Source organism: Radiomyces spectabilis (genome assembly GCF_025331425.1).
Source record: "Radiomyces spectabilis strain NRRL 2753 chromosome Unknown BYT42scaffold_6, whole genome shotgun sequence".
NCBI lineage: Eukaryota > Fungi > Mucoromycota > Mucoromycetes > Mucorales > Radiomycetaceae > Radiomyces > Radiomyces spectabilis.
The window spans coordinates 1,837,886-1,861,009 of NW_026251931.1; the positions used below are offsets into that span (position 1 = coordinate 1,837,886).

Consider the following 23,124-nt stretch of genomic DNA (forward strand, 5'->3'; position numbering starts at 1 on the left):
GAAACAAGAGAAGGGAAAAAAGGCCCAGATCGATTCTTCATTCTACGTCTGCTTATACAGTTGCTGATACATCGTTATTTGAATTGATTGTATTATAAGAAATTATTTATCCTGTATATATTGCCGTTGAATGTACTGTGGACGAATGACAAGAGGATATGGTCGTCCTTGTGACTTTTGAGTGACAAAGAGACAGTGAGTTTGTGAATGTGGATCGCATGATTGTTTTATGTCAAAGGTCGGTTTCTAAATAAAAATGATCCTGAGGTTCAACTTCACTGATTAGGATTTGAGTATGGTATAACTCGGTATATTTGAACTGCTGCGAACGTTATGAGATATTGATCTAGTATGAGATTTAACGGTGGACATGTACATAATACAATGAAAGAGGAATGGGTGTATGTGAAATATATTATTTTATTACACGAACATGACACTATCCTTGCATGCAATAGACAGTGAAGGTAATCACCTTTTGCATTTCCGAATCTTGTTGGTTAAGCAGGTGATATCGGAAATCGTCACACTGCTGAGATGAAGAACTTCATCACTCCCTTCAGATAGGATAACTTGTGGATGAGCAACCACGACGTCGCCGTACTCCGCTACGTAAAAATCGACAAACTCCCCGGGCTGACCCATTGTTCCACAGTGGACAGTGAAATCGCACGAGGGTGAAAATCCTTGGATAAAGGGAGCGCAAGACGGTACGATCGACAAGTTCTTGAGTGTAAAGTTCCGTGTTTGCTGGCTTTGCAAATGAAAGCGTCATTTTTGAGGACGTGCAGCACTGCCTCTTTATAGAATGGCACGTATTGTTTTTGATCGGTATTTGCTTGCGGATCGTTTTGTTCTTCTTCATCCTCTGTGTCATTATACTCTATGTACGTGGATGGATCCATTTCCTGTACAGCTTTGCCGGTGACAATAGCATTTCGTGGTCCAAGATTGCATGATGGCAAACTACCATTGTTGGTGTCGATGATTCCATTGCCTGTTTGGCCAATAGTCGGTTCTCGGCTGTAGGCCGCATGCCCAGGACGCGACAGCTCGCCTGGCCTCTCGAAAGCAAGAGAAAAAAGGAGACGCGTGGCAAATGATGACGTGTGTTGGCAAATTCATTGTTTCTTGAAGGAATTTGGAGAAGGTTTTGGAGTGTACCAAGCGTTGACCAAAAATAGAAAGCAGTTAATGCTGGGAAAGTAAAAGAGAGCCCGTTTTTTCAAAGCGCGCCAAGAAAAAAATACTTTAACCTGTTGTTCCCCCTCCCTCCCTTACCCCAAACCTCGATGGTCGATCCGTGTTGCAGCTTCTGTCTCCACCCCCACCCCCCCCTCTGAACTGTATAAAGAAAAGAAAAAAACTCATCTTAATATCGATCGAATATGAATGGCTTATTATACTGTACCGACCGTACCGTACAGTGTTCATACTATAGCTTTTGAATATGAGGTTTCAAAATAACATAGGAACCTTTATTTGAAATATTTGGCTTCCAAAAAGACTGCTATATTTTTTTAGTTCATGGATTGAACCAACTGGTTGATGAATTCCTCACGGTCACCAGAGTCACCACCTTCAACAAAGTGACGGAACTTGCGAGGACGCCACATGTTGTTGGGGTTGGACAACTTGAAGGGCCACAGGAAGTTGCTGGCCTCCTTGAAGTGAGGACCAACGGTGGCAATTTCGTGGATCAAGTCCTCAACACAGATGATGTTGTACTTGCCAAGAGCCTGTTCAATGACGGCGTTGTCGTAAATGGGAACACGCTGCTTGTTGAGCTTGGCGTAACCGCGCTTGTAGATGAGTTCACGGATGGTCTTCAAGTTGGGAGTACCGTAGGTGACATAAGGTTCGACCAACTGGAGCATCTGGGCGGTAGCCTTGTTCAAGCGGACAAAGACACCGTTGTTGATCTGCAAAAGACGCAACAACTGGAGAACCTTGCGGGGCTTGGGAGCAATGTTGTTGATACCACGGATACGGACAACGAACACCAACTTGGACTGAGCGGGAACATAGTAGTTGCCGTTAGCCTTGGCCTGACGACGGAGACGGATCTCGTTCTTTTCGGCAGACTTGTACTCGGCGTGGTACTTGGCAGCACGCTTGAAGATGTCGCGTCTCTTGGCGAGCTTAGCCTGTTCATGACAGAAACCAAATAGTCGGTAAGCACGTGATTCTGCATTTGTTGATCTCCCTGCTATGGCTGCCAAAGACGTTGGAGACACACACGCACACACACAGCACTATCTTTCTCCCAGTTCCCTCCAAAATTCAGCAGCAAGTTTCAACATTTCCCATCAACAATCCTGCAACAGAATCGCTTTTTTCCCTTCGTCTGCTTGTCGATTCACAAATATCCTTTCCATGGATGACAACTCATGGACGCCATTATAACAACAGGACCCCATGTCACTAATCTACTTGCCTTGCGGAGCTCGGCCTTCTTGGCGGCACAGTCAGCGGCCGACTTGGCTTCGCTCTTCTGCTTCTTCAAGAGAGTCTCGGGAACGAGAACATCGTTGGCGGTAGGAACGTTGCTAAGATAGCAGAAAAATGGGTCAATGAATACCAATGCAAATCATAAATTACGACAATGCTGGCAAAAATCTCGTCCGTTTTGCCATTCAGAAACGGGACTGCAGAACAAGCAAAAAAAGTGTAATTCATATTGAATTGGCAGACAACTTACTATGCGACCATATTGGTACCAACTTTTTTTTTACAGAAAGGGAAGGCTTTTAAAAAATTTTGAGTGATAAAAACTTTATGAACAAAAATATTGTGACGGTTTGTGCGAATGCGGTGATTGAAGTTTTTTCAAGGATCAACTTCTTCCAAAGCACTGCTGTTGCCGCTGCTTGTGGAGCTTATGCGATGGTTGCTGGAAGTGGGCGATCGTTGAACGGTGGAAGGCGGTAAATTTTGCATATATCGACCTGCTTTACCGTTTAGATTTAAAGTATCCAAAAGGGTATGATAGAGAAATTTGTATGCCCAGATGTCACCGTGCAGTCTGCGAATATCCACGATATACAATCCCGGTAAATTCTTGATTTTGCATAATTCAACACTGAAACGTACTTCTTCGCCCGGATCCACCACCGGGTCACCATAAATGGTGGCTTCCATTGTGCTATTGGCGGAAGAAGCTGTTGTAGAGTGAGTCGATCGTCGTAGCAGCATACGGAATGGAACGCCGTTGCCAATCTTTTTTAGTTTTTCTGAATGCAGTGGAATCCGATGAAAAGAATCATGCTTTTCCATGGTCGCCCGCTTTCGTCGTACGCATTTTAGTCTAAATTCGCCCTTGCGCTTGATATCAATCCCCATGGTGTTCAACGTTTGTTTCAAATCGGCAATGACATCTTGGGGCGATCGCGAGGTCAAAGCTTCCTGTTCTACGGCGCCTTGGTGGATCCGCAATTTGGAATCGTTATAATCAACTGCATAAATGCCCAACAATTTGCCTTTGGCATTGGCTCGTACAGGAGGCAGACTGCTCAGTGGTCGGCCCGGTGTCAATGTGTCACCATGAGCTGAATGGTTCAATGTCCTATCGCGGGTGCCTAGTGCTCAAAGAATCAGCCAAATGAAAAAAAAAGAGAAGTCCAACAAAAAAAGATGGTCGGCTTCAATCGTTAGTTATGTTACTTACTTAAAGGACGCTTTTTGAACCAATCCATCAATTTCTTGCCAGTACTGCGGTGTTTGTCCTTGTCGGAGGATCGCCGTGATCGAGTAACCGGTTGCTCTGATACGGACGGCATGGCATGAACGTTGTTCCACCCCACCATGGAGTTTGTGTCACGTTGGTTTGTCCGACAATGCTGTAAACCTTGTGGTTCCTGTGTTTGCTGGACGCTCTGAGCACGCCTGCGAGATGTTGTTCTTTGTGTGATATTTGTCGCCGCTTTTTTGGGTTGCTTGTTATCGGAAGAGATGTAGTCGGACATGGATCCCACCAGCAAACTGAGAGCTTTTCTTCGGGTGCCGCGAACAGGCTGTGACATGCCTGGGATCGGTCGTACTTGGCTTGTTGACACTGTGGGTTGAGTGGTTGAATTGGTGGGTCGAAGTGAGAAAGGGGTACTGAGACTGACGGTTCGAGCGGGTTTCTCTCCTTTACTGTTATCATGTTGTCTCGCCATACTGACTCGTCGTTGCATGCTGGAGATAAATTTGGCCTGCAGTATGGAGCCGGTCCCTGTGGGTAATCCCTGTGTACCCATGGACATGGGGCGCACGGATGCATTCAACCTGGCTGTACCTGTTGGCTGAGGAGAGATTGGGCCAGGAGTGCCTGCAAGGAACTGAAGCAATTTTTCTCGGGGGTGTGATTTATGGTGGTCCGAGGTGGGTTGGACAGAAACAGGCCGTCGAGGCGTGATTTCGGGATGAGGGACGGCATTGTGTGGTTGTTCTTCCGAGGATTCCGGTAACGATGGTTTTTGGTCTGTTGGTTCTTCACACGAATCGGGATGAGCCGAAGCTGGCAATTCGAGACATGATATATCCGGCACGGCTGCATCATCTGTGGCTGCCATGGTTCCCTTGATGAGGGTGGATTCAGATACGGAAGGTTCCGTCGATGAAACGTCGTCAGGCTCTGCAGGAACGATGGCTGTGTCTTTGGGTAACGATTCGTGGGAAACATGTGACATGGTGATGGATGATTTTTCTGGATGGGTTGGTGTAGCGTCGGTCAATTTTTCGTCGTCATGAGTCGTGTCATCGGGACAAGCGGTACTGTCGGAATCCGTGACCGGCGAAGGTGTTTGATCCGCATGAATGTTTTCTTCAATGGGTGGAGGCGTCGACGGTTCGTGGTCGGTTGGCGGTCGTGGAATACGAAGTTCCGTTGAACTGATGGCTTCGGCTTCCAGTTCTTGGACGGATTTTTCCAAAAGAGGACGATGTGACGTGAGCCAAGGATGATCGATGATTGTTTTCATGGTGCAACGCAACGACGGATCAGGGACCAGCATTTTCTGTAAAAGGTCGCGCGCGTCGTCACCGACATAATCTGGAAAGGTCAATGTTGTGTTTAGAATATATTTGTACAGTCGATTGATATTGTCTCCCTCGGGGTTCCCAGGATCGTCATCAAACGGTAAATAGCCACACAGCATCGCGAACAAGATGACACCGCAAGACCAAATATCAACGGCTGAACCAACGTAGAGACCTTCACTGATAACCAGTTCAGGCGCGGCATAACATGGTGATCCACAGGAGGTTGACATGAGATCGTCTCGTGCGGAGTTGAATTGGTTGGCAAACCCAAAATCGGTAATGACAATACTTCGATGTCTATCCAGCAACAGATTTTCCTAATAAAGGCAGTTTAGTGACAACAGTAAAAAGATAATACTCCTCCTTGAATCATATTGGCTCTTTTTTTTTGTTATTACTGTCCCGTCCCATGGGAGTTGCCACATTTTTTTTTTGTGTATTGTTTTTGCTTGTGCCATGATTCCGGTTTCGAAGCGGTGCATGTCCGACTTACGAGTTTTAGGTCTCTGTGAATGATGTGTTTTTGGTGCATGTAATGTACCCCACTTATCAGCTGCGCAAACAATCTTTTCGCATCCTTCTCTTTCAAATATCGATGGGCCAGGATGTAATCAAACAATTCTCCGCCTTTTTTCATAAATATGTTGATAAGCAAAGCAAGTACTATTTTTGTTGGTCTGTGGGGGAGAGAACTTTACCTGATGCACATTGTTGAATGATACCAATGTACTTTTCTGTTTCAATCACATCATAGAGTTTGACGATGTAGGGGTGGCGTACGGTCTAATTTCAAAAATGGTTGAGATATAAAGATTGCATAATCTGTGATAATGATGGACCTCTTTTCCCTCGTTTGCATCATTACCCTTAATACTGAAATTTCTCGTTCCACTTTGGTCATTCTTGTCGATGAATCAATGTTGTCTTTTTTCATCAACTTTATTGCGACCTATGGCATTCGATAGATAAAAAAAAAAGAAAAACTATAAATAAACATATGTTCATGCAGGAAGCGCCTCCCTTATCTTTTTTATTTTTTTTTTTTCCTTTTCTTTGCGTCCTTGTATCTTGTTGTTGTTGTTTTTGTCGTTGTGATGGTGATGGCGGTGGTATTTTTTTTTTTTTTTAGATAATGTAGTTTTACCTCTTGACCGGTTTCCATGTGAATGCCGAGCTTGACTTTTCCGAATTCGCCTTCCCCCAAGGTTTGTAAAAGAAGATAAGATCCAAAGACGGTGGGTTTTCGTCCTGGTGGTGGATGATAGTGGTAGAGCTGATAGTAATATTGCCACCATGGTAAATCCTGGCCTGTATGTCGATATTGTTTGCGTTGTTGATGACGTTGCACCGTCTTTTGTAGCTCTGTGGGTGTGGCAGTAACGGAATAGGCTCGTACCTGAGGTCCTGGATAAGGCGGGTCTGGCGAATGAGGTGCATAAAGAGCGGGGTCACAAGAAAGTGTGTCAAGCGCCAGTGCCAGTTTACTCGGAGTCTCAAGATTTGTGTCAAAAGCAGTGTCCATGGCGGGGTTATGAGTGCAAGCGGGTTTTGAAGAAGTGGTGCACAGTGCCATGACAGAAATGAGGAACCGTGTTGAAATGAAGAAAGCCAAAAAGTAAAAAGTCGAAGGACAGTGGCCGTCAAGTATACAAAAGCAGAAAATAGAGAAGGAAAGAGGAGCAGATACAAGTTTCCTTTTTCTTTACTAGAAAAAAAAATAAAAAAAAAGTAAAGCGGAAAAGAAAAGAAATAAAAGAGAGAAAACGTGTAAGTTTGAAGAAAAAAAAAATTAAGGGGTCGTTTCTTTTTTATTTTTTTCTTTTTGGTTGCTAGGAAATCCTCGTGAAAAAAAGGGAAAATTGAAACGAATGCGGAGACATGGAAGGGGGATTGTATAGTAAAAAAAAAAAAAAAAAAAAAAAAAAACTCTAACCGTGGTAACACGAACAGTGCGGTTTTTATGTGGATGCTGAAAAAGAAAGAGATGTACAAATGGGTATAAAAAAATGAAAGAATGCTTAAAGTAACTGTACAAGATTATCGATCAATTATACCCAAACCATGGAGTCATTGGACCAAGAGGCATCATCATCATATCGTTTCTTACTGTTGATGTAATCCTCCCTTTCCATATCATGGTCTTCTTCCGCATCATCTTCGTCTGTCAACTCGTCTAATTCTATTGTTTCATAGGTGTAGCAGCGTTGATTCATGCCAGACGTCATGCGGTGATCCAGGAGTATTTCTCTTCCCTTGCCCATATCCTCATCTTCATCGGCGCTGTCCTTTTCATTTTCCTCCGCTTGAAAATCTTCTGGATACGAGCAATGGCGTAAAGGGCTCGTGGGTTTAGGAAACAATTCAATGATCTGTTTCCAACTTGTCACTCGTTTCACATTGGCAGGTAAAGCTGTAATAGGTTTGTGGTACAGGTGACGCGATGTGGAAGTCAGTGTCGGTCTTCCAGACGGTTTGGTCACCGTGGGGTGATTCCACCGATATTCGCCTTTCCGATCGTACAACAACACCTCAATACCCAACGACGCGCAATCCAGTGCATGTTCCAATGAATCGTCAATCAGCACATCCACACCGACTTCTTGACAAATAGCCGATTTCGGCTTCGATATGTACTCCACTTGTTCCGCCACCGTCAATTCGGAATTACAAAAATAGATGCTTTCAAATAGACCTAAAGTAGTCATGACAATTTCACCATCAGCATCTCATGGGTTCTTTCTTTCTTTTCGCTGTAACAGTCTATGGCTTCCAGTTGGCCAATTATTTAAAAACTTGCAACGTACCCGGATAGTGACGATCGACAAACTTTTTTGTTTGTTCCGCAATAAATTGTTGACGTGAAGTAACAATAATAAGCTGAAAGCGGCGCCTTTTTAGCATTTTCAGGGCTTCCAAAGCGAAATCGTCAATGGGCAGAATGCGATGGAACTGATCGGATTCATAGAATTTCCGAATCTTGTCGTATTGCTCTTCCTTGGATCCGCCCCAAACTTGAGAAAAGTCGTAAGTATGAAAGTCGTGCACAGAAAGGTCTGTGTCGTACACAGCATTATGCCATTCTGCAAGCGCCTCCAACGTACGAGCCAACGTTTGATCCAAATCGACGGCGATGATTTTGCGCTGCTGTTCTTTAACCATAGAAGGAAATAATGTAAATTGGAACAGACCAGTTTCCTGAAAGAGGGAAAATGAAAAAAACAAAAAACAAATAAAATCTTTACATCCGTCGTCCCTGACAGATAAAAAAAATTGCTGAAGCGGTCATTCATTGCGTCGATTCTTTTTTCATAACCAAGGAACAAATCATCAAGCAACGCTGAGTTTAAAGTAAAAAAAACGCTTATCTGTTGGCCTGAAAAAATGTTGGTCGCCATTTGAATATCACATCCAAAAAGGATGCAGTCTCAAAAAAAAAAAAAGTTACTGCCCTTTTGCCGGTACGGCACCGTATTCCGGAAAGCATGTCACAACTTTGACCCGTCAACCAATGCAATCGCCACGTCCGATTTGAGGGAAAATAGTAGCTTAGTCGGAGTGATGGAGGCGGTTGACTCTGGTACTGTCACGCCTACACAGTGATCCCTTCAACCTTTACATTCTTCTTGCTGTAGTTACACGGCCGAAACGTGATCACTGGCAATTGATTGCTTCCGACTCTATGGATGTATCTTTATTTTGTCTTGCGGAACACTTCATTATCACTTTTTGTCATCGATTAATACTCTTTTGGATTGCGATGTTTTCAGCTGATCGACGAAAAGACGTTGAACAATTGCTTTGATAAAGTAAAGAAAGAAAGAAAAAGTGTACACGTCTTTGAGCAAGCTTATATTGCGTGTGTGTTTTATTGTAAATCTTCTACTCGTTTTTTTTTTTTTGAACACCATCAGATGGCCACATTTTGATGTTTTTATCCGCCTTACCGGATCTGATCCTTACAAACCGCATGGATATCCGACCATTCCGGAAGAGACACATGAGTATCAACGAAAGAGAAAAAATATATATCCATTATGTTGAGAACGATACCGAATCCGAGCGCTGCATCGGGTCAGTCACATCATCAGTTCATCCTTTCTTTTTTTTTCAAATCAATCAGACCTTGAGTCTATGCTTTTCCAGTTGTGCACGTAGTTCCTCCTAAACAAATAAAAAAAAAGAACGCACGGTGAGATGAAACTGAATTGTACCGCAATAGAATTGGATCCACTGGTTGAAAGGAGGACTTACAGGTGATTCTTCATTATTGTTGTAGATCAATACAGACTTGGAAGACTTCTTTTTACCGCTTTCTGCTGCAGGGGCAGCCACTGGTGTTTCAGCAACAGTTTGCTGTCCCGCAGCCGCCTCTGGAGTCGCTCCGTAATCGAAAGCTGCAGTTTGTTGACCGGCTGCAACCGAAGATGGATCTTGAATTGAATAATAAGCGTTCGGAGTAGGGACTGCGGCTGCGGTAGGTGGTGAGGCCTGTGATCCTGCATTGTACGCAACAGGTGACGCTGAGGTAGGCGTAGATGGCGAATGCAAAGACGGTGGGAATAACGGAGGAGGAGCAGCGCCATAAGGACCAGGCATAGGGGCTGGTCTCCAATGATTCGCTCCCGGAAAAGGTGGAGCACTGTTCATGGGGGGACGAGGATGAAATAAAATAAAATAAAGTCAACTTTTGGGTGATCTGACTGTTACAAGATGCAGAAAATGAGGGGCGAGGAGCAGTCGCTTACCCAATTGGTGGACGGAATGTGAATGCTGGTGGTGGTGGATATGCTCCTTGATTTGGATAGTATGGATTGTATTGACCGGGATAAGGTGCTGGCATACCTGGAGGTGGAACGCTTACCGGTGGAGGATACGGTTGTGCCGAAGGATAATAAGATGGAGGAGTAGCGGTTGCTGTTACTGCGGCAGCAGCGGGGGTAGCTGGCGAAGCGCTAGAGGCAGCAGCGGTTGGGGTGGCTCCCGCTTTGTGAAGAGCAAGTTGAGCTTGAATTTGCTCTGGTGTTAACTCGCCGTATTGGCCTGATCCAGCATCCGTACGTGCACGTTTGTTGGCATTACCAGCCGTCTTCTTGGCTTCGTACGCTACTAAATCATCATATGGAATTCCTTCCATACCGAAAATCTCCACTTCCAAAGTTTCTCTTCCAGGTAACGCGTTGGGTACTCTATCATTTCGCCACAATGAGTATATCAGCATCATTTAAAAGGAAAAATATTCCTTCCCCCCCAAAAAAAATGCTAGTGGGAAATAACCCAAAAGACAAAAAGGTAAGAGACGCGAAAAACATTACTTACTTGTGAATATCTACTTTATGGACTTGCTGCGCGTGTACAGCCATACCACCTGCTGTGGCTAATGATGGCATTAATATTATTCGAACATTTCATAGAAGAATAAGAGTCAAAATCACTTACTCAATTTCTTGTTACAGACTTCACATTTGAAGTGTTTTGCCTATTTGAATACAAAAAAAAAGTGTCAGATGAGGAAGGAGGCTTTTTATTTTTCTATGTCTTATGTTGCACTTACCCTTTGATGAGTGACCAAGACTTTATCATCTTCAAAGTCTTTCTCACAGTACCAACACCAAGGTCGCAAGGGCTTGCTTTTCTTCTTTTTACCCATGAGGAATGTGTAAACTACACTAAGAGAAAAGGTTGAAAAAATTTCTGTATGGTGTTTTTTCCTTTGGCTCCCCCAATGACGAAACAGTCTGCGCGCAACTGTTTTTGGCTAGAACCAACCCATACTCGTATCTGATTGGACGTGACGTGTGCAGAAAGAGTTTTTTGTTTTGGGAACTCATGATTTCACTGCGCTTCAATTCAATAAATTGTCCAATGAACGAAAGCGATTTTGTAACCGAAAAATCGGTCTGACGGTAAAGCAGTAAAGGCGATCGTCTACTTCCTTCAGACCATGGTGCCGTTTTTTCTCATGTGCTATTTGACATTTATCGAACAATAAACACTTCATAATAAAAAATGTTTATATGTCTAGTGTGTCTGTCAAATATGACACGGTTTACGGATGGTAGATGGTACAAAATACCCGTTTTCTAACACTGATGCGATAATGAAGGTTTGTTTCTTGTCAAAAATCATATCACCTCCTTTATGGCTTTACATTATTATTTTTTTACGCCTTTTGCAAATATGCCTTAGCAGTCGTTGCTTTAATAATGATGTTTACCACTCTTGAGCTTAGTCCAAATCTTTACAGCAATTCACATTGATTTGCATTCTGTAGCTGCCCTCTCTCTTTCTCTCTCTTTTTTTTGGGGAATTGACGACAATTAAAACACCCATTAAAGTTTGCTTTGTAAAATAATAATCCGAACGCATCAGAGTTAGGCGATCATCGACATCTGTTACACGGCTGGAAAAAAAGTTGGATTTGGAAGGATTTTGGCCAAGAAGAGATTAGCATAAAAATAGACGTTAATGCATACTTGAATACAATCTAAATAAAATACGGCAATGCTTTTGCGACGGGCAATGCTTAGCCTTATCCTTGGCGGAGTACCCAATTCCCCCCTGCAGATGGAAAAATATAACCGAGTTATCCAAAAAGATGCGTCATTCTTTGAGACACATTCGATGCTTCATATGTAATGAAAACATGAGAATCGTTGATAATGATAAAAGCTTGAAATCTTTTTTTCTTCGAGCAAATGAATGCAAACTCTCTGAAAACGCGACATAGTGAGATACTGTAACATGATGGGGCATGCGAGATTTCTCTTCACTACAATCACTGCGGTAGGACCGCAAAAGATCTGTACTCCTGGAAACCAAGGACATGACACAAAAAAGGGATTTGCACCTGATCGCTTTATTGTGCTCATTTGACCTAAACGAAACTCAGGCAGTCTTGTTTCCGACTGCATCTTGAGAGACAAGAGAGAGAGAAAACTAAATCTGGTCTTCAGGTACTGGGATACTGTGTGTTTTGATTTATTGTATTTATCCACGTTTTTCTGATTGCATCGAGTGTCATGGTCATTCATTTATTTGGAAGTTCATCCATGTGCTTTTATCCAATCAATCGAAGTTTCAGGCTATTCACAGTATGCGCTACTGTAAGCTCTCTTCTTTTTTTTCTCCAAAGAGTCCCCAAAAAAAAAGGGATATGGCACATTGATCCATTCTCTTTATGATTTTGATGTGATAAGCGTTGCTGCAATTACGGTTTCAACTTTGTTTGGAGCAGATCTCGAGACTTTGGTGATAAATTACATGGATAATCATCCAGGGCCATCATGCCGCCAGAGCTGCTGTTCATGCCTTCCATTTCCTTATTCTATTGACAGCTCTCAAGGACTAACTTATTACCAACAGCCCATCAATTCAACGTGTAAATCAATGATATGCTGATCATTTCCACAACGAATGCACTATAAAAGACATGCGCCAAAACAGACCATTTTCTTTCTCTTCATCTTCTTTTTTTTCTTCTTGACTTCCTCTTCTCAAGTCACTGCTGTATTTTTGCACTCTTTTTTTCCGTCTTTCCTCTTTCTTTTTTTTTCTGTATAGTTCATTGATTCATCATGTTTCGAAATATCCAACCCTATCACTCCACCAAAGTAAGACCTTTATTCTTCAAAAAGATTGACACTGGAGATGTTACTGTCAAGCGAAAGAGTGGCCGTTTTTCTAACAGATGTTTTCGTTAGATTCGAATTTTCAGTCCAATTATCTTATTTCATGAATACCCACATCACGCAAATGAAGACGATTCTTTCAAACCTCCAGCGCTGAAATCGACCCGTAGCCATATTTGGACAGACATTCCCTCGCCACGCTCTTCTTCCTATTCCCCTCCACTCCGCACTCCTACAACCGAAGAGGACAATGAATCTTTCACATCACATCATCCGAGAAAACGTCGAGGCAACCTTCCTAAACCGGTGACAGCGATCCTCAAACAATGGCTCATCGATCATTGTGATAACCCTTACCCTACCGAGGATGAAAAGGACGAACTCAAACATGTAACCGGATTGACCCTGAATCAGATTAGTAATTGGTTTATAAATGCTCGTCGCCGTATTCTTCCGCTCATTATTCAGCAAGAAGACAACCACGGTCCTTCCGTGGCATTGCCTGGGAAACGAAGAAGACGAACAAAGTACAGCCGTATCCATAGTAAGTAAATATGAATCCAGTCTTGTATTGATTGTCAACAAATGTCAATCTGACATGATGCCTTTTTTTTTCTCCCCCGTTTCTCCTTTACAGACAAAAAGAAATGAATTTTGAGCTAACCGGCATCCGCAACTTCTGGTGATTGCTCCTCTTCCGTGCACCTAGCGGGAACTTTTCTTGTCCCTTCATTTCATCCCACTCCTTTGTGTATATATCATAACCTAAATAGATGATGCAATTTGTTCTAGATCTTCTTTTTTTATCTTTTTTTATCCTCTGATGTAGCTTAGTTTGATGATCACGCGTTCAAAATTTCAAGTTAAAAAAAAGGGCGGGAAAACTTTTCATGCCCGGACAGTACTTTCCTTTTAATCCGATTGCAGTGTCAGACGATGTCCTAGAAATCTTAAATCTTGGTCGGTTTCCGAGGAAACCAATGGATTCCATGGCAATAACAATACATAGGTTAAGCTTTTTTTTATATCTTCTCCTTTTCATTTGAAATATTCTCCCACTTCCCCTTGTATAACCAAAAGATTTTTCGTCACGGAAATTTATATCATAATGACCATAATAAGGGGATCTTCAGAAAATTAGGAATAAAACCCAACGTCAGTGAACCCAAAGTACAAAAAGCGAAACAATAGAAAGAGAAAAGCTGACTGGGAATATCAATTTCCCCACTCCCCCACAACATCGAATCAAGTGTAACGGATCGAGCGGCAAGTCCAGCTCTAGTTGCCATTTTGGGAATCTGTACCACATGACTCCCCTGTTTCTCTGTGCTCCAAACGAGCAATAGGCCTGCTCAATGTTAAAATATCATAAAACGTACAAACATGGTATAGGTGGAGCACTAGCGTTGCGATTAATGTAAATTGACTCTTTAGTTCAAAAAGAAAGAGGCATCATTTCTAATCTAGCCTATATCTATCCGTATCTGATGTGAAAGTTTTAGCCGGCAATAGAAATTCGAAATGTCTGAGCAAGCCAAAGAAAAAAGAAAATTAAAAAGGAAAAAATATTTCTTCCTCCGAGACAAATAAAAACAGTGCTTGCTCATTTTATTTCCTGCCTTTTCTCTCTCCAGAGTTCAACTCATTACTGCTATATTTGGTCTACCAAATTTTATTTTCTTTACCATGCCACTTGCTACTCTACAGCGTGATTCTCCTCATGCTTATAACCGTCGAGTCTCGTTGCAGAAAACGACCGTGCGACGAACACCCTCACTGTCGTCGCTTTCTTCACCGTCTCGTCGCAACAGTTTGAAAGCCCGCACGCAGCCCAAGAAATCGGTTCGATTCCGCGATGCTTGCGACGTTCGTCTTTTTATTCAGTCCCAAATGCCTGCAGCGGTTCACAGCGATCCTAAACCGTTCTTACCGCCGACTTGGAGAATTAGTAAATTGAACTGGACTCCCGGTTTGACATTTTCAAGAGATGCCAAAGTCCAGCTAGAGTCGGTTCAACTCACGCATTCCGATATGTGCGAGGAGCCAACCTTGGTCGGTTGTTGCCGTGTCGCCAATCTTGCATTCAAGAAGCACGTGACCGTTCGCTATTCCCTTGACTACTGGAACTCTTTTGTTGAGATCGATGCAGAATATTGTGACTCCATTGCCAATGGCACGTGGGACAGATTTTCGTTTACCATTCCCTTGGTCAGCCAGCAGGTCGTGCGAACCGTATACCTTGCTTTGTGCTACACTGTGAACGGTACAGAATACTGGGACAACAATTCCGGTCGCAACTATCAAATTGACCTTGTCGAACATGAAAACCCTGTTGAAATCGAACCGCATATGAGGAAGCCCGTCAGCATTATTCGGCGCCATCTTCTGGGCGAAACCAAACCGGTGAACACGAGCCCCGAAATAAGCAGCAGCAGCGAGGAAGAGGAAGACGAAGAAGACGAAGATGTTAGTGACCAAGAGGTCACGGTACGTATGAAATCACTATCGGTTCAAGATCCTCAGGCATTCAGCTCTCGGTACAACTTTGGAGCCGCTCGTCAAGCCCGACCTTGGAGTCCAATCACGCCTTCTGTGAATCAGCTGCCTCTGCTAACCACAGGCATCGACGCATCCAGCGAGTCTCAACAAGGTTATCAAACTCTCATCTCGAAGTACTGCTTTTGCGCCGATTCTTTTGGCCATACACCCACTATCCTGCAAAACTAAAATAAGATCATACCATCCTTGTTTTTTTACGCTTCACTTATACTCCCTCTCCCCTCTATATCGTATCTTTGTCCAAATATTCCTCCCTCAATCTTCTTTGTGTCATTCTTATCAATTCATTTTGATTTCTCTTTTTTGTATATACCAAAAATCAAAAAATTCATTGAATAAACATTATGCAACGCTGTACATAATCAAAATCATGCAGTTTGAACAATCTGTTGTCGGATCTTCTTTGTCTAATGCGTTCGGCTGCTCATGCGGCCTTGCGTGACTCTTATCTTTATCGATCGATCAATCTAAACCACAGTTACCCCGGTAGTTACTTTTTGAGTCAGGTTTAACTTTTTTTTTTTTGAATGCATGAATTTTGTATCACAATTTGTCATGTCCACAAATCCACGCATCGTCGTGCGATTTCCGCGCACCACATTGTTCACCACGATATCACTTTTGGTCTTGACAAAAACCTCATTTTTTGATTGACATTACTTCGAAGATGATGATGATGATATTCTACATAATGAGCACTGATATACAGTATGATAGTCGCACTCACCAATGGAATGTGTTTCTGTTTTCATCATACCGGCTGTCATATTGTATTTCAGTAACATGTCTATCATACCAAGTTTATTGCGCGTCAGAACATTTTTGTATGCATTATTTCTATTGTGGAGAGGGCAACTCGTCGTCATCATCATCAATATCAGGAGCAGCGTTGATGGATGCCGGTCGTGCTCCTTTTGGCAAAGAAGAAATCTTTTTCTGCTGCGCTTGCTTCCGCCGCAAAGCAGCGGGTACGAAACCGAGCAGTTCCTTTTGAAGGTCTCTCAATTGGGGTTGGGCCGAGATGATCACCTGAGGTGCCGCGGTTGGCGCTGATACAGCCGGTGTCTCTTCAGACAAAGCAGCAGATATGGTCTCTTGCTGTGACGCGGGCGTCGCGGTCTGAGACGCTTCGTAATGAGGTGCCGGCCTTGGCGCGGATGGCGGATATTGTGCTTGATGATATGGACCTGACCCATAATAACTATAAGTTAGAAAGATAAATCATATTTACAAAAAAAAAAAATTAGAAAAACACTTACGAGGAGGCATCATTCTTGGCGGAGGAGGAGGTGGTGGGTAAGGATACATATGCGGTGCTTGAGGATGTCGTCTGGGCGGTGGAGGTGGAGGAACCATGAAATGAGGCGGTCGCATCGAAGGATGGGGCGGGGGTGGCGGAGGCGGCGGCGTCATTTGCTGTATTTGTTGCATAGCTGCAATGGGTGCCAATTGTTCCGCGAATGGTCGAGGTGGCGGTGGGCCCGGCGGAAGTGGTAGTTCATATTCATCGTCGGATTCGGTCAGTGGCGGTAATGGGACCTCTTCGGCATCTGATACGTCGCTTTCATCGGATTCATCGCTCGTATCATCCGTATCCGAGGAAGAAGTGCTGGAAGAAGATTCGTCCGCTGATGCTTCGTCATGTCGTTCGGACGTGGATGTCTTTTTGCCTTTGAAAATCATTAGATCGTGAACGCGCTCTTAACCAAGTTCCTCTGATGAACCTACTTTTCTTTTTGACCGCAACAAACGCTCCAGACTTGGGATCATACACCAATTTACGGGAATCCTGCTGCTGCTCCTGCTGTTGCTGTCTTGCAGCTAATGCAGCCTGCGCACTTTTTTCCATAATACATTATATCAATGAGCGAGAGGCTATTTTCTTCCTTTGAGTCATAAAATACTCACCCAGTAAGTCCTTGGGCCTAAAAGAAAATATTATTAGCCTTAGTTTAGGGCGCTTTCATAGCGTATAGCACCATTAGAACATACCTTTTTGGCTTTCTCGATTTTAGCAATTTCAGCTTCAATTTGAGTGATTCTTGTTTGGCCATTTTTATCGAGTTGCTTTAATCGAGCTGTGAAAATAAGTTCATTGATTAACTCGAGTCGATGTAGATTTGCGTCATGATGGCAAGTACCTAGATTTTGAAGTCTGGCGAGTTCTTGACGTAGTTTTCCGGTATCTTTCTTTGTCAAGGCTGATTCCCGTGCTTGTTTACGCTCTTCTTTTCTCTTTTTATATTCGGGTTAGCTTCACCAAGGCGATCACGGGGAATGATCGAATCGTGATTACCTTTTTCAAGTCTCGTTTATGCTGCGCTTTGCCTATTTATATATATAAGGATGAGTTTTTCTATGGAAAATATGGTACGTTAATTCAGGAAACATACGCAAGGCATCTGCTGGATTAATGCTTCTTTTCGACTTGGCCATGAGGGATGGGGAAGAACAGAAGAGTGACCGGATTTAATGCACATTTTAAGTTTGAAAGAGTGTGACTACTTTTTACATGTAGTTGATGAGTTCTTTGTTAACCTCTCTCTTTTTGACATTTTCTCGTCATCCCCTCTCCCCTCTCCCTCCTCTCCTTTTTTTCGGATCATCCGACACTACAGCTTAATATTCTCTGCTTCTTTACATCTTATTCACTCTTTTTTCTTTACCACCACACTATTTCTTTTACATACGTTGATAAACATCATGAGCGCCGCAGAACCTAGCACGTCAAAACGATACACACTCGTGTTGATCCGGGATTTGAAATATACGACAACGCACAAAATCAAGCTGTCAACTTTGTTAAGCCCTGCCTATAGTTCACTACGGGTAAACTTTGTTTATTTTACATTGTACGTTGCTTGAAAATGGAGGTTCAATATCTTTTAATCCAGCAACTATTGAGGACGCTGGCCGAATACTATTCTCTCCTGAGAAGAAACGTCAACAATTTGGCGCTACTACATGCTCTGTGATGGGCCAACAATCCTTTATATTTTGCTTGTCCCCCCCTCCATGACAAACTTTTTTATAAAAAAATGTTTTATGTTGGCAGCTGCACGCTGTCGAGATGGGGCGCCGGTATGTAAATTAGTCGACATTCAGTTTCCAAATAATCGCTGACAACTTCTAATATCAAGTCGACCAACATCAACGGCGTGGGAACATGCAAATTACACATGAAACAGATACGGCCGCCAATTTTCCCCAAGTCCACTGCTGTCTATGTTCATAGCAAAGTGCTCACAGGGAAACGCAAGACCGCTGTTGAGCTGCACAAGTACCGCCTGGTTGTATCCGGTGTGGCCCAGTGATGCTACAATCTCTGACGAAGAAAGGATGGCGATCAGCGATATCTGCTGGGGTCATGGTGGCAATCAAATTCTGCAAACGTTGGAATCGAGGTAGATTTCCACCAGTAACCTGATTATGATGATTTATACTGATTTGCGTATGCTATCAGAATTCCAGATTCTGCTACGAGAGTCCGATATGTCCACATGGACTCTTGGAATGTACCACCTGAGCAAATAACCGACTGGTCTAGATCCACGAGCACGAGTAGGTCTGCTGCTGTGGATAGTGAGATGAAAGCCAGCTTTGACCAGAAATTGGCGTTGACGCGGATGTCGTGCTAGCGCATTTGGATCCTGTCAGTCCAACTGACGTTACTCAACGTGAAGCTGCGCTGGCAGGGGATCACGGCGGAATCCAGTGTACTGCTCACTCAAGATGTGCAGGTCAAGATTGACAGAGGAAGTCGATATGCGCCTTTCCTTGGTTGCTTCGGTCGTTTATAACGAAACCCGACAGCAAATGGTGGAATTCAGACCACAACCCGGTCTCAAGGTTTTCCTTGATCGCTTTTAGGGATACTGGTTTCTACAGCAGCATGAGAGGGAAGCCAACAGATATTGCCAACAGATGCCGACAACTGCTGCGAAGGGCGGAGCTCCAGGGTATCTTAGCAATTGCAGATATGCCAGAATACAACACATCAAAGGTACGAACGCAACGAGTTTAAAGAGTGCGACATACTAACGATCGCCTTCAGGATGCTTTCGTTATCGTCTGAAAGTCCTGGAGCAGCTACATCTGCATGGCGACGAAACGATGCATAGTGTGCGCGTTGCAAAAGCTGTAACACACTATGGCAGCGAGATGTCAACGCCAGTCGCAACATTCATTTAATCGCAGCTACTTTGGCCGATGGTCAAGAGAGACCAGCAATATTCTGGTCCTCAATCCGTGTAATGAACACGCCTCGTGGTTTACATTTGGTGGTCTTATCAGGTGCCCCTTTATTTATTTGGCTATTTACTAGTCCGGCATTTTGTACGGCTATGATTGTGTTGCGAACCCACCAACGTCACCATCGAATTCCCAGACGACGCAGCAACTACACTGCAGCAGCCAAGCTGCAACGACTACGCCACCTAAGGCGATAGTGCATCGCATTAGAATAGTAGAAAACATATAAATAGCCTTCCATATTCATAGAGTAAAGGATAGTTCAGTTTTGGTCGAAAATCTAGCTTTTCCAAATTTAATGTCTGACCTCCGTCACATTTTAAAAGAAGAATACAACCCATTCAGGAATATATTTTTTTCAACATTAACAAAATTAAAAGTTGCCCTTCCATTTTCATTCATAGCAAACGGAAAAAAATATGTGTACAGTAAGTGCAATAAGTTAATTGATGCCTGTCATAAGCAGCCATAAAAACAGGGGCTTTTTCTTTTTTTGGCACAACTCCCTAGCGCTACCGACATAAACTTTAAAGAAATCAACTTTGCTCAGAAGCAGTTGAGTATTACTGTATAATGATGATCGGTTCGGTAGTGCCTGAAAAGGAACACACTCAAATGTACGGGCAACATCGATGTGTACAGTATGTGCGTAGTGGGGGCAAAAAAAAATTTGTAATCCTGATGAATATGTTGACTTCCCCAATGTCTTTTTCATCTTTCAGTTCATTTTTCTCGGGAAATGAAGAAATAATAATGAAATAAGCTGCAAGGAAGCAAAAATCATGACTTGGTCCTTTATTGGCGGGGAGTGTGGAGGATCTCATCATATTTTATTTGACCTTGTAGACAACCTGCGTAATCCTGATGGGGAATTGAAATTCGCTGAAACTGACGACTTTGTTCATCAAAGAGAGGCCATCTTCATGAGGATGACTGTTTTTCAATAAAATGTATAATACGAGTTGAAAGATACAGTAGTTTAACGAGCCACCCATTACGTCGGTACCAAAGTTATGCGCACCTGTGTGTCCGCTCAGCCAACATAAGAACACTTGAATAAAGGCATCCCAATCGACCTCTCTCTAACATTATCTGAGACTACTTCATGCAGCGATTTCATGCGATGAAGCCACACTCTCTCATCAAAGGATAAATATGACGTGAAGCGATGAGAAAAGACACATGGCGTCTTTTTCCTGCTTCATTATGGAGCAATAAAGGGTTTAACTACAGTACGAGGGATCGCCTCTTTTTTCATGTCTTTAAAAGACGACGCATCTTCCACCCATTTCTTTCTTCTTTTCCTCGCAAAACCATTCATCGCGCCATATATTTTTTTATTGCTTATTCTTAACTATCCTGTACGTATACTCATGGTGACTACAACTGTGCTATCAACGACTGAACCTCCACAAATAGCTCAAGTGGCCTTTCTTTTTTGAATGTTATGCTGAATCACTCACTTGCTTTATGTAATTCTACTGTGTAGTTTAGATAACTGATGAACAAAGCCCATGCCTTGGCGGTGTGCGGTGGCGGCTTCCACAGTGTGGTGACAACAGTTTTTTTGTAAGTGAAAACAAGGAAGAGTAAGTGTGGCTTGTCTAATGCATCCATCTTTTTTTTTCTATATCTTTGTCCTTTGGTTTTCTCTCTTTTTTTTGATTACTTAAAACAACATTATTTTGCTTTTTAAAAAAATTTGATTTGTAAAATTTTTACCCAGATTTTTTTCAATTAAACTGTACCAAAGGAGCTGGCAAGGTTTTTATTTTTGTGATTTGGACAACTACGATATTATAGACAACTCTAGGCATGAGCACGCTTTTTCCATGCTTCATATTCCTTTTTGAGACGGTCAACTTCGCGCTGCACTTGTGCTTCAGTCTGGACCTTGGCATCGATCAGATAATGCTTGATGTTGTTGAACATATTTTCGACAGAGTTGGACGAGCCTTTTTTATGAGGGGTTAAGGTCTTTTTCAGATAGTCCTGAATCCATTGAATGTGGGCTTCTGTGTAACCCAACCGTCGATACGCCTCCAATTCCTGGTCAGCCCAAAAGTGAGAAAATGAGCTCCGCCACGAATCGCCATGGCCTTTGTGCGACAGCTTATCGGTAGCCGATGCAGCAAATTCGGATGCGGCCGAAACGGCAGAATGGACCGATCGTGAGTATTGAGCCGACTGCGACGAGCGATGCCAATCACTGGAAACCGAACTGACCACACTTTTGATCGAGTTCGTGGCCCTCTGGTAGGGGTTCTGGTCCACGTGGTGTTGCAAGGCCAAGGTGTCACGGAGTTTCCTGTCTATCATGTAGAATACGTCCCAGAATTTATCCACCGCAGCAGAACAGCCATGTCGAATGGTTTCCTTCACAGAATGCATCCATTCTTTTGTATCGATCATCGATTCGCCCACGTAGTCCATGGCGAATATTTTGTATGCATTCACGTCATGCTCGATCGAGTCGAGCACCTTTTGGATCTGCTCGCCCGTCAACTTGGTTTGTGTCTCGAGGCGGTGAGCGAATTTTTCACGCCAGTAGGGATCACCAATGCGAGTGATATCCGGGACAGACGTGATGGAATGTCGTAGGTGATCAATGACACTGGTTATTTGATCTTCGGACAGATCCTTCACGTGGTCCAGACGTTCGGCTACACCGTGAAGCCAACGATTCAAAGAAGCGGAAGATGTGGTGTCGTCGGTTGGGTAGCGAGATAACACACGTTGGTACCAACCCTGATTTTCAAAGGACGACAGCACCTGGTTGTGAATTTCCTGCCACCGTGCTTCATCCATAATTTTCTGCTTGATGACATGCTTGTGAACTCTACCCAGTGTACTCTTGACTCGGTTTTGAGTTAATTCGCCTTGAAGTTCCAAGCGACGCAGATGATACTGAATCTCGTTCATCAGAAGGTCAGCATCCGTTTTGGTCAATTTACGGTCTTTGTCGAGTGTGATTTTCAGATCTTTCATGACATGGTTGATCTTGTCTCCGAAGAGGACGACGTTGGCTGCGACGGCTTTTTTGTAAGCTTTGATCTGTTTCACGAGAGTTGACTGATCCACATGGTTATTGTAAGCAATCTTGTACTTGTCCAAATATTCGTCAATTTTATCCTTGGTCCATGAGGAAACATCATCCACGGTGCTCACTGTAGGAGAAAATCCAATCGATTAGCCATTAGATCAGAATAAATTACAGCCTCTCGGTTTTGCAGATTACCTCGCGCTGCTGTATCGGGAACAAGCAGCAAAAGACACAGTGTAACAATGGACAATAATATAAACAACGACTTTTTGAGCAACATAGGGAAAGAAGTGGGTTTGCATGAATTTTGGCTCGTTGACAGGAAAAAAATTCGGGGACGGAAGGGGTTTGCCGTGGATATGAAACCTGCTGTGTGAGACATTTTTTTCTGGTATTTCATTTACCGTAGGTTTTTTCTTGAAATGACTAATTGCTCATTGAAACAAGCGTGTGCGAGGTTCCAGACATATGATGTAGCGCACTTGCATTACCGCATAAAGTGATCTCCTCATCCGGCGAAAGATTTTATTTATCACATGAACTTGGGTTCTTGGGGCCGCTGAGGTGGGACAAGAATCACTGCACAGAGTTGTTTTTTTGATCTGTGTTATTTTCTTT

At 43.3% G+C, this 23,124-nt stretch overlaps 8 protein-coding genes across 8 annotated transcripts; 2 read left to right on the top strand and 6 right to left on the bottom strand.

The window, feature by feature from the left end:
- Positions 1-1,317: 1,317 nt before the first annotated feature.
- Positions 1,318-2,735, bottom strand: BYT42DRAFT_532718 (ribosomal protein L30, ferredoxin-like fold domain-containing protein). The gene is made up of 3 exons (XM_051565436.1): positions 2,702-2,735; positions 2,438-2,549; positions 1,318-2,147 (listed from the first exon to the last, which is right to left on the bottom strand). The coding sequence occupies exons 1-3, from the start codon at positions 2,710-2,712 to the stop codon at positions 1,521-1,523; spliced, it is 750 nt and encodes a 249-aa protein (XP_051424087.1). The 5' UTR covers positions 2,713-2,735; the 3' UTR covers positions 1,318-1,520.
- Position 2,736: 1 nt separating this feature from the next.
- BYT42DRAFT_569866 (uncharacterized protein) lies at positions 2,737-6,791 on the bottom strand. Its single transcript, XM_051568329.1, has 6 exons — positions 6,170-6,791; positions 5,891-5,974; positions 5,724-5,808; positions 5,519-5,652; positions 3,668-5,342; positions 2,737-3,578 (listed from the first exon to the last, which is right to left on the bottom strand). The coding sequence occupies exons 1-6, from the start codon at positions 6,596-6,598 to the stop codon at positions 2,830-2,832; spliced, it is 3,156 nt and encodes a 1,051-aa protein (XP_051424088.1). The 5' UTR covers positions 6,599-6,791; the 3' UTR covers positions 2,737-2,829.
- Positions 6,792-6,939: 148 nt separating this feature from the next.
- Positions 6,940-8,280, bottom strand: BYT42DRAFT_569868 (uncharacterized protein). Its single transcript, XM_051568330.1, has 2 exons — positions 7,830-8,280; positions 6,940-7,717 (listed from the first exon to the last, which is right to left on the bottom strand). Exons 1-2 carry the CDS (start codon positions 8,182-8,184, stop codon positions 7,074-7,076), a joined length of 999 nt encoding a protein of 332 aa, XP_051424089.1. The 5' UTR covers positions 8,185-8,280; the 3' UTR covers positions 6,940-7,073.
- Positions 8,281-9,141: 861 nt separating this feature from the next.
- Positions 9,142-10,672, bottom strand: BYT42DRAFT_546047 (uncharacterized protein; the record flags this gene model as incomplete). The annotated part of the gene is made up of 6 exons (XM_051565852.1): positions 9,142-9,186; positions 9,277-9,664; positions 9,771-10,211; positions 10,342-10,399; positions 10,462-10,501; positions 10,577-10,672. 6 exons carry the CDS (start codon positions 10,670-10,672, stop codon positions 9,142-9,144), a joined length of 1,068 nt encoding a protein of 355 aa, XP_051424090.1.
- Positions 10,673-12,467: 1,795 nt separating this feature from the next.
- On the top strand, positions 12,468-14,074 carry BYT42DRAFT_605046 (homeobox KN domain-containing protein; the record flags this gene model as incomplete). The annotated part of the gene is made up of 3 exons (XM_051571117.1): positions 12,468-12,635; positions 12,726-13,197; positions 14,046-14,074. Exons 1-3 carry the CDS (start codon positions 12,600-12,602, stop codon positions 14,072-14,074), a joined length of 537 nt encoding a protein of 178 aa, XP_051424091.1. The 5' UTR covers positions 12,468-12,599.
- A 181-nt stretch (positions 14,075-14,255) lies between these two features.
- Positions 14,256-15,570, top strand: BYT42DRAFT_569880 (putative phosphatase regulatory subunit-domain-containing protein). The gene has a single exon (XM_051568331.1). It carries the CDS (start codon positions 14,340-14,342, stop codon positions 15,378-15,380), a length of 1,041 nt encoding a protein of 346 aa, XP_051424092.1. The 5' UTR covers positions 14,256-14,339; the 3' UTR covers positions 15,381-15,570.
- A 126-nt stretch (positions 15,571-15,696) lies between these two features.
- BYT42DRAFT_569881 (uncharacterized protein) lies at positions 15,697-17,655 on the bottom strand. Its single transcript, XM_051568332.1, has 8 exons — positions 17,606-17,655; positions 17,509-17,540; positions 17,354-17,447; positions 17,205-17,290; positions 17,121-17,137; positions 16,941-17,050; positions 16,472-16,882; positions 15,697-16,399 (listed from the first exon to the last, which is right to left on the bottom strand). Exons 1-8 carry the CDS (start codon positions 17,646-17,648, stop codon positions 16,050-16,052), a joined length of 1,143 nt encoding a protein of 380 aa, XP_051424093.1. The 5' UTR covers positions 17,649-17,655; the 3' UTR covers positions 15,697-16,049.
- Positions 17,656-21,190: 3,535 nt separating this feature from the next.
- BYT42DRAFT_569895 (uncharacterized protein) lies at positions 21,191-22,791 on the bottom strand. The gene is made up of 2 exons (XM_051568333.1): positions 22,702-22,791; positions 21,191-22,630 (listed from the first exon to the last, which is right to left on the bottom strand). Exons 1-2 carry the CDS (start codon positions 22,784-22,786, stop codon positions 21,273-21,275), a joined length of 1,443 nt encoding a protein of 480 aa, XP_051424094.1. The 5' UTR covers positions 22,787-22,791; the 3' UTR covers positions 21,191-21,272.
- Between the last annotated feature and the right edge of the window lie 333 nt (positions 22,792-23,124).